This window comes from Phaethon lepturus, unplaced genomic scaffold (genome assembly GCF_000687285.1).
Source record: "Phaethon lepturus isolate BGI_N335 unplaced genomic scaffold, ASM68728v1 scaffold21036, whole genome shotgun sequence".
NCBI lineage: Eukaryota > Metazoa > Chordata > Aves > Phaethontiformes > Phaethontidae > Phaethon > Phaethon lepturus.
In genome coordinates, this window is record NW_010547538.1 from 33,220 (window position 1) to 43,501 (window position 10,282).

Genomic DNA, 10,282 nt, shown 5'->3' on the forward strand with positions numbered 1-10,282 from the left:
GGATTTGAAAAAGGTGACAACATCTTTCCACCTCCCCTTTTGGTGTAATATGTAGGCCCCTTACCTGCGATAGTAATTTTTAAAGAAAACTTGCTTAGACAAGCATGGCGTTCTTTTTCCAGCCTGGAGACTGAATTAGTTCCTACCTCCGTATACTCCCTCTTCTAATTTCTTAATTCTCATTACTGTGACTGTTGAAGTGGTACAAGGCTTTCCCTGTTACGGAGGAGGTAGTCATAAGACTCTTGACAGGTAGGCCACATTAGCATACCTTGAGTGATACTGCAAGAGCAGCAAAGACCCTGAAATGACAGAAGGCATTTTCCTTGATACAAACTAATCAAACATCTTGGGATTTTATATTAATATTTTTAATTAAAATCTACTTCTGTTGCAGAAAAATTCATGGAACATATTATTACTTATCACGAATTTGCTGAAAACCCTGGACTCATAGACAATCCTAATTTGGTAATAAGGATTTATAACAGGTAAATTCTCTAGATCATGTACTAGGTCATAGAAGATCTCATTTAAAATCTACCCTTTAAAGTGAGTGCATTTCTCTGTTTCCAGTGCAACTTGTGGTTTTGGTGGATCTGTTTCTCAGTTCCAAAGAGAATGATTTTGAACTGAAGATTTGTATTAAATTTAGTGTTAACTGAAGTGAGAGTTTTTCAGCAGTTACCACTGATGTTGAATTGCATATATTCAAATAATTCTGCTTGCAGAAAACTTTAGTATTAATTGTTGGCAGCAAACACGTATTTTCAGCAACAAAAGGACAGTTTGCACAGTGATATTTATTGACCTCTAGTCAGGTTTTGTAATATCTTATCAATGTTATCAATAACATGTTTTAAAACAGGTATTATAACTGGGCGTTGGCTGCTCCAATGATTCTGAGTTTGCAGGTGTTTCAGAAGAGTTTGCCTAAGGTAAATAGATATGTGTATATTTTTTTTTAAAGATTTTGTATGTAGTAACACATGATTATCTCTTTATTTTGTTTTTCTATACAAAATTAAAACATGCCTAATTTTTCAGGCTACTGTTGAGTCTTGGGTCAAAGAAAAAATGCCAAAGAAGTCTGGAAGGTGGTGGTTCTGGCGCAAGAGAGAAAGCATGACTAAACAGGTAACTGAGACCTATTTTGATCTTCCCCCCCCTGCTCCCCACAGCTGTTAAAAGATGAACAAATTGTAATTTGTCAGAAGTGCCTCAGAATGCTGCTTATATAGCTCTGTGTCACTGATTGCCAGCTGAGTTACTCAGTGTTGCAGTACCTGTAGCTGCTTCTGTATATTTAATCTTAAATACCACATCTTTATTTTCTGTTACTAGTTGCTTCAACAAAACTTATTCCATTCAGCTGTTGCACAATATTCTTAAAATTCTTTCTTCTCAGCAGTTGTCAGAGCTACTCTTTAGTCACTGCAGGATGTTTTAGGAATGTATACACAAATAAATAAGTAGGTGCCGTGCTGCATAATAGATGTTATGCTGAGGCACACCATTTTAGACTAAATTAAGCTTTCTAAGCCTTTGAGTATGTGCCTCAAATTTACTCCTCTCCAAAAAAAAATGAATGTTATAGGCTTAGAGGTTGATAGCTCCTTTACTGCTAAATTCATCATGTTAAACTAGCAGTTCACAACTTCTGGCAGGCAGGGTTTTGTTTCCTGAAATTATAAAAAGCTTTAATGCATCATTTCTACATAAGCATCCTGTTATTAAATGATTTACGGAATGAGCAATTCTGAAACTTAATATAGTTTATGTGCTATATTGATAGCTATTTGCGTAAGCGTGAACTGCGAATTCACTTGGTTTAAAATGCTTAAAATGTCAACATGTTTTTTATTATCATGTTGCTTTAGATACCAGAGGCAAAAGAGGGGAAAACCGAGACGCAAAGAGCAAATGAACTGCCAGCAACTATAAAAGAGCAAGTTAATAGTAGGTGTGTTCCTGTCTGAAGACTATTTTGTGGACTGAATAGTGTCTTTTTTCTTTTCTTTTTCTTTTTTTTCCTTTTCCTTTTTGTTTTTTTCCTAATGAAGAATTCAGTAGGAATGTACTGTGGGAAGAAACATTTTCCTCTAAGCTACTGAAGAGGAACCAGATGTGTTTAGCAAACAATTCAGCAAAACAATGTGGCAGCAAAAGATCTGTAGGAGCTACAAATACACTACAGTTATTTTCTAAATCCTATTGTGTTTACTTCTTAAACCATAACAATATTCACAGAATGACAAAGACATATATGGTAACCTTTAGTAATGGGCCACTACTCTGTAAATATAGTGGCATTGTTTCTGACGTATTGTTTGTCTTTTTTTTTTAAAGCCTAATATTGTATGAATAATTTAAACCATGTGCGATTTTTTTGTAACATTAAATAATTGAAACAATAAAATAGTATTAATTACAGTGTGCAAGTTGCCCAAGATTGTGGTTGAAAACTAGCAGTATTTAGCACAAAACTGTCCCAGTCTAGGTAATTTATTATGCATATCCATATTCTCCCATGGTTTTACAAAGAAACTTGTTGTTGGTGTTTTAAAGATTTAAAAACCTAAATATATTGTGTTTGAATACTTCAGAGAAATTAAATGCTGCTTTTAATCCTGAAATCTTTAATTAGCAGAAAAACAGGTCTGTGAGTAACCTTAAAATGTGAGCTGCTCCACTAACCTATCACCCACAGTTTAAATTATGTAGAAACTACAGCAGCTTTTTAAAAAAACAAAACACTGTTACTCATTCAGTAATTTTCATCTGCAGCTTACCTAATTCATCAACACAGTATTAGTGAGTACTTGACCCTGTGTCTTTACTAAACCCATCATGTGTGGAGCCAGCTAGTAATAGTAATGTTTAGAGCTCCACCAATACTAGCATGCATTACAAGTCTTACTTGCTTATTGGCATATACTAGCTTTATCTGGGTGTTCACTAGACCATGGACTTTGTTAATCTGTGCTATCAGGCTAGTAGCAAATCCTCAACATAAGCAGAAATTACTTTTGCGTAAGAATCTTACACCATTAAAGAAGGATTTTCTGTAGTTTACATTTATTCTGGTTGATGTCATGTTAGACCTCCAGAAGATGATTCTTCTAGTGATGAAGCGTCACAGGAGTTGAAGGAGTCCCTGAAAATAGATTCGGCCCCAGGAGAGCATCCAAGCCATGGGAACATTACATCTTATAAGAAGTCACTTAGACTGTCTTCGGACCAAATAGTAAGTGGCATGCCTTTCATGTACGTAGGATGCTTCATAATTCCACGCTGATTCTAAGAGTTGGACTTTTTCTGCTTTTTAGAAGCCACATATTCAGTACATTTCACAAAGCAAAAAATGATCTTCGGTTTACTCTTCTGGCAGTAGAAAAAAGGAATAGGGAAATCTAAAATATAAAATTAAAAAAGATATTTATTTTCCTGTGCTAGTGTGGGCAGCTGCAGGGAATTTTATTTTCCTGTTGTGTTTTTAAGAATCTGTGTTTGGATTAAAATTAATAATTTCTTACAAAATTGTATAATGAAACTTCTATATTAAGATGTTGCGAAAAAAGTGACGTTGTTGGCTTCTGCAATTTGGATATCCTGGGATCTGAACAGTTTAATAATGTACATTTCAACTGATATGCAGTTTATTCATTGCAGTTTACCTTACATTTAGACAGTGGCAGAACTAACTTGTATGATCTTCATCAGGGAAGAATTTTGAGGAAAACATTCACTAAGTAGAAAATAGTATTGCTTACTATAGCAAGCTGGGAGTTCCATTTGATAGTACTGTAAATCTACTGTAATAGCAAGAATTAAAGTAGCCAAGAGTCAAATATCTGTGCTCTAGGCAGATACAGGAGCTATGGACAAATATATGTACGCAAGACTACAAAACAGACTTTGCCAGTAAAACTGTGCCAGTGTTGAACCGTGGTTCACTTTTTGATGAGTTAATCAAAATTGATGAGGAAGAGGATATGAGCCATTTTCTGTACCTCATTTATGATTCTAAAAATTTTATAGTGAGGAAAACTTATCTTTTCAATTATTTTGATTTATTCTAAAGGCAAAGTTGAAGCTCAGAGATGGCCCTAATGATGTTGTATTTAGTATTACAACCCAGTACCAAGGGACTTGCCGTTGTGCAGGAACAATATATCTCTGGAACTGGAATGATAAAATCATCATATCAGACATTGATGGAACAATAACCAAGTAAGTATCACTGTGTTTGTTTTCTTTTACTTTTTTTTTTTTAATCTTGCTTTATGGAGCCTACCTTGCTTTTCAAAAGAAGATAAAGAAACAGGATTTACGAAGACTTAAAGAATGATCATTAACAGTCATGAAAAAATCCTGTTGCTTTGATTTTAATTTGTAGTCACATTTACAGAAAACTAGAAAAATGTCTTTTCAAAGAGTAATGCAAAGGGGACAGCATTTACCATGTGACTGTCCCTTTCAGTTAGACTTCTCCAGGTTTAGCAGTCATAGGTTAACTTGAAAACTGACTTGTGCTGTCTGGACCTGCTAATTGCACTGTCTGGAGTAGTTACTAATTCTCTTTTGAAATGCTTAGGATCTTCTGCAGAGCTATTTCTGTAACTACTCATTATAATTCTGTATTCATTAATGCTTGTCTTTAACAAAACTCATATACTTAGTATCAGCTATCTCTGCTTTTGCTTTTAGGTCTGATGCTTTGGGACAGATCCTCCCTCAGCTTGGCAAGGACTGGACTCATCAGGGTATTGCAAAACTCTATCATTCCATAAATGAGTGAGTATGTAATCTACAAAGCAGTTAGGGTTTTCTGGAATTTGGGAATTAATGGGCTGGTAATCAGATTGTTGTTAATAATTATGTAATTTATTATAATTTGTTGGTCTAAATGTTGGAAAGTGAGTTACTTCTGTCATTCACAAATAAAACAAAGTTCTTTCCCCAGATGTATGCTTTTACAGGAATGGAAGCCACCCCTTTTACTACTTCCCTTATCAAATGTTTGATTCTGCATTTTAGTTTTTAAAAACCATGTAATATTGTTGTGACTACAGAAGAGAACCATAACTAATAATTTCTCAAATAGTCATGAATATGTCTGTTTTCACCAACTCAGGGTGATCAGGGTGTCTCTTACAAATGTGGTACAGTGTAAATTCAAACCTAAATTGTGTCCTTCCAATGCATAAATATTTTGTGTTTTAAAGTGTTTGCTACCAAACTCAAGTGAGTGCTCCTTAGGATAGATTTCAAGTTCCGAAACAAGCCTAATTAGCAATTTGCCACTGCCACAAAAGGAAGGTTGGTGGTCTGGCTCAACTTTTCTGTCACTTTAGTGCACTTCTGATGTAAGCCAATGCAGTTCAATCAAACAGTAGAAAAGTAATTCAGCAAAACGGCAATTTCCCCTTCCCCTCTCTGTGTTAGACAACTGAATGTGCTCCCCTTGTGATCTGCAAGAAACTGAAGAGGTAGTGCATGTGGTGAGATGTTTGTTTAGCTCAAAAGTGTTGTGAACCGCACCCTTATAAATGTACTGTTCATCTAAGAGGTATATATCCTTATAATATTTACGTCCAGTAACTTAGGGCAGAATTAACCTACATATTTCCTCCCCTTTCAGATTTGGTCCTTTGTTTAGCAAACTTCTTCAAAAATATAGTGATGCCAGAAATATTACTTGCTACTGAGGAGGATCACAGGATGATCAACTGTTAAACAGTTCATGATCCATGTAAAATAATCAACTTTTAATCTTTGTTTTTAAGTTTAATAGTCTTTCATTCCCAAAAAACATTTGGGGTCTTAGAATCTATTGTTGACCTTCATTCTGTGGCTAAATTTAATCTCTGGCCCCTTGCAGTCCATGGGATATAACCTGAACTTTTTTTTTATTCAGTGCATAATAGAAGTGTAGTCTTGGAATTATTTGCCGTGTTGAATCAAGTCTTTGAAAATGCACATAAACACTCAAGCCTTTTGTGCATGCAGTAACTGTGTACAAAACTGTATAACAGATGAATCTACAAAGTCTGTAGGAAGAATTTAAGAGCTTGATGAATGCTTGTTGTTATCTGTCCTTCACTCTGTGCTGCGAATTTTGCCAACAACCAAGACCAGAGATCTGGCATCCAATATTATGTGATGCAGATAGTTTAAAAATTGCTATCATCCTACTGCTGGGCTGAAAGAAGGTGGACAAAACCAACGTGGCACTTATTTAAACACAATCTAGTCCATCTACTTGTGTCATCTTAGTATTACCATCCTTGTTCTTTTTGCACTTCCTGTTTCTCAGTTTTGATTGAGTCATGTGTTTAAGCTATTATATGCCTTGCAGATTTTTTTTTACCAGTGGAACAGTCTTAAGTGTGCAGTGCACTGCAATGAGTCAGTACCTAAACTGGTGCCTCTGGACATTGCTATAACTATATACTTATGTTGGCAAAGAAAGCCTTCAGAGGGAATAGGAACTACGATGATAATTCTTTTCTAGAAATGGCTACAAGTTTCTGTACTGTTCTGCCCGTGCCATTGGGATGGCGGATATGACCAGAGGATACCTACACTGGGTGAATGACAAAGGAACAATTCTCCCCAGGGGCCCCCTCATGTTGTCCCCCAGCAGTTTGTTTTCTGCCTTTCATAGGTAAGCATGTGGGATTTCATACATCCATTCTCTCTCCATCTCAGAGAAAGAAGCAGATTAAAAAGATTTGGCATGTTAACCATTATACCTGTAAAGAAACATTCCACTGTGCTAGATTTGCTACCGAGACTTGATGTCCCTCTAGTGATCACTTATGAGCTATTTGTTTTGTCTGAATTTCACTTGCAGTATACTTCTGTTTCTGTGAGCATGTTAGAAGTGGCTACAAAACAAAATATCAGTCACAGAGCAGCTCATTTTCCCTTCATTCCATTACTGTCAGGCTCTGTTTATATCAGTATAATTTTGTCTTTTTAATTAGAGCTGCAAGGACTGTAGTGCAGTGCTACTATGCAAGATAGAGGGAGAAGAAAGAAAAGCTGGGGAATACAGACTACTATACTAAATGATCTTGTGCTATTGGGAGTGCTCCATACATGACTACTTCAAAAGCATTATGGAGTTTAGCCATGGTTCACTCAACTGATCTTTTCAACCAGCTGTAATCTGCCTATTCTTGACGGGAACAGCTAATAATGGAAAAGTCCTTTTGGTTTTGCTTGTTTTTTGGTAAAAACAACTGATTCATGGCTAGCAATGACAGCAAGTTCCATTAAGGTCACTAATAGGCCTGCTGTACTCTTCTGTCAGAGGCAGGAGTTGTAACAAGCTTATGTGTACTTGATTTGATATTATGACTCAGATGGTCATCTACAATAAAAGCAGTTCACAAACTATTCACAACTGGGAATTTAATCCTATTTACTTAGCCTAGGCACAGGTTATTCACCCATTTTTTTACTATGGATGTTGGAAAACAGAGAATGTTTTACTGTTTTATTGTGTCTTGTATCATTCTTGGAAAACGACTGACCTAAGTCTATATAACTACCAGTACTAGCAACAGGAAGCAGAATATAAATATCAGATAAATGGGAGAAGGAAGACACCCTCTATCAAATCATGATTTAGAATTTGACTGTTGAAATTTTATTTTAGGGAAGTAATAGAAAAGAAGCCTGAAAAGTTCAAAATCGAATGTTTGAATGATATCAAGAATTTGTTTGCTCCCAGTAAACAGCCTTTCTATGCTGCTTTTGGAAACAGGCCCAATGTAAGTCTGCCCCTTTCTAATTGAAGGGTTAAAATGCATGAAATACTTGGGAAGCAAAGGAAATAGGCTTTTCTTTTTGTGTCTGTCTGAATTTGAATGAGGAAATGGGACACTGGTGCTTTTATGGGTTTGGTCAGGAAAACCGACATGCAGATACCTTAAATGAAAGCTACCTGAACTGCTTATACAAGAAAGGTTACAAAGATGTGTTAGTATTCTCAGGATTTTATTAATATGTTCCACCTTTGCATATTGTTTTTCAGCCTTTTTGACAGCTTTAAAACCTAAAGGTGTTAATTCAGCGCTCCTCAGTCTTGAATCCTTTTTTCTATCGTACAGTTCCTGTATTTTCTTTGCAGATCAATGCTATCATAATTGAGCTAGAGAGAGAGAGGGTGTTCTGAGAGGAATATTGTCACAAGGAATGGTGTTGTGTGGTATAGGGTTTGTGTGTGTGTGTGGTCCCAGGCTTGGGAATGGGAATTAAGGGATGGGGGAATGCTTTGTTATGGTGTGTGTATGTTTTTTGGGAGGTTATTTTGGTTTTTTGGCTATTTTTTAGGGGGCTTTTTCTTAAGAGGCAGTTTTACTGTACCCTTTTTGGATCAGCTTTTCTCATTCCTTCAAGAAATGGTTTGTTATATCAAATTCAATAAGGAAATGTTGAGGCACATGCTTTTTTTTGTTCATGCTTTTTGCAGGATGTATATGCCTACATGCAAGTGGGAGTTCCAGACTGCAGAATATTTACTGTGAATCCAAAGGGTGAACTAATCCAAGAACGGACTAAGGGAAACAAATCTTCGTAAGATCATTTTTGTTATTGCAGCTAACGAAAGTACTTAGGAATGAGATTACAAAATAATTGCAGTTGTGACCATGATTTGATCTCCTATTACATACAACGTGAAAATCTTATTTGCTACTGAAACTTTTCAAAAAGAAAAGTAAACTGGCAAAATAAAATTGAAAATTACTTCTGCAGTAGTGATGCCTTATTTGACTATAGCTTTCTGGCTCTAGACTTCTAAAGCCCCTTTCTGGCTACAGTTGAACAGTGACTAGTCTGTGAATAATGGTCTTTCTTCTTTTTTTACTATAGGTATTACAGACTAAGTGAGCTCGTGGAACATGTGTTCCCATTGCTTAATAAAGAACAGAGTTCTGCATTTCCATGCCCAGAATTCAGCTCCTTTTGCTATTGGAGAGAGCCACTTCCTGACCTTAACATGGATGACCTGGCCTGAAAAATACTTCTTACCTAGAGATGGAATTTCATATTCAGCTACTCAACTTCAGTTTAAATGTGAAGAACTTTCTTAACGAAGATGGTAACTTTATATACTGGTACCATAAGTCTTACTAAAGAAATCACTTTAACTTCATTCGTTTAAAACAAAGAAAATGCAAAGCTACTGTCTATTTTTTGTGTGTGTGTGTGTGTGATTTGTTCTTTTGTTTGTTTCTTTATTGCTTGTCTTTATATACCTGTTCTAACGCACTTGAGATTGGCCTGTCATTGATGGTCATGGTACCCAAGTGCTTCAGGGCAACTAAATGCTGAGGTAAACTATGACTTTGCATTTTCATCAATACAGACCTTACTGTAAACATAGATTTTTTTTCGTATTAGTCTTAATAGTATATTTTCTAAAATGAAGCCAAAAAGTGTATGGAAACTGCCAAATAGAATGTCAGACCTATTAATAAGAAACATGGTCTAATGTTCAGATAGGCAATTAGGCCATTTTTGAAAGGAACCAGAACCTAAGACCAGTGTGCTTTTTCTCAGCTAAAATACAGAAAATATGTATTAGCCGGACAGACTCTGAAGACATAAAATTCCTCTTTAAATGTAAATATGCCTTTTGTCACATGTACAAGACTGTGCTTGTACAATTCACGCTCAAACTAACTCTGCTTAATACTTTTTTTACATGCAATGCTTAAACTATTTCATGAGCTTGTTTAAAATGAAGATTGACTTCAGATACTTGTATGGCTTTTGTTGTTTTCAGGCTGCACTATGTCATGTTAAATTTCCATCAAGAAAAATCTTGAACGTTTCTGTAAGAGTTGGGGAGCTGGCATTTTCATTTCCTTTTTCAACAGAGAGATGATGCATAGGTGTGTGTTTATGTTGTGTAGGCCAGTAAAATGTATGTACAGATTATATTCAGGGAATTGTAATACTAAAAAAAATTATGTATTTAATTTTTTAATTAATTGTCTGCTGTAGGTCTTTCCAGAATTCTGTATTGCAGGTTTTCGGTAGCTGGAAGGAAATGCAGCTCAATAGTGAGATGCCAGGTATGAGAATGGTTAAATGCTGCAGAGCAGAATAAAACCTTTGGGTTTTTTTCGCCCCTCTTTTTTTTTTTTTTTTTTTTTTTAAGTTTTGGGTTATTCATAAACATCATGCTGGTCATTCCTCAGGTTCAGATCAGAGCCTGTGAAGAAATTGCATTCCAAGTCTAGTGTTTATCAGCTGTAAAAGC

The 10,282-nt window shown here is 35.7% G+C and overlaps 1 protein-coding gene across 1 annotated transcript in view; it reads left to right on the forward strand.

Moving 5' to 3' along the window:
• LPIN2 (lipin 2) overlaps positions 1-9,494 on the forward strand; it is a 34,502-nt gene extending 25,008 nt beyond the window's left edge. The window contains exons 10-20 of the mRNA XM_010289672.1: positions 398-491; positions 869-938; positions 1,048-1,137; positions 1,881-1,963; positions 3,103-3,247; positions 4,085-4,233; positions 4,711-4,797; positions 6,518-6,670; positions 7,670-7,784; positions 8,486-8,589; positions 8,887-9,494. Of these exons, the coding sequence (XP_010287974.1) occupies positions 398-491; positions 869-938; positions 1,048-1,137; positions 1,881-1,963; positions 3,103-3,247; positions 4,085-4,233; positions 4,711-4,797; positions 6,518-6,670; positions 7,670-7,784; positions 8,486-8,589; positions 8,887-9,031 (1,235 nt within the window). The 3' untranslated portion in view covers positions 9,032-9,494. The remainder of the gene's footprint in view (positions 1-397; positions 492-868; positions 939-1,047; positions 1,138-1,880; positions 1,964-3,102; positions 3,248-4,084; positions 4,234-4,710; positions 4,798-6,517; positions 6,671-7,669; positions 7,785-8,485; positions 8,590-8,886) is intronic.
• The last annotated feature ends 788 nt before the right edge of the window (positions 9,495-10,282 follow it).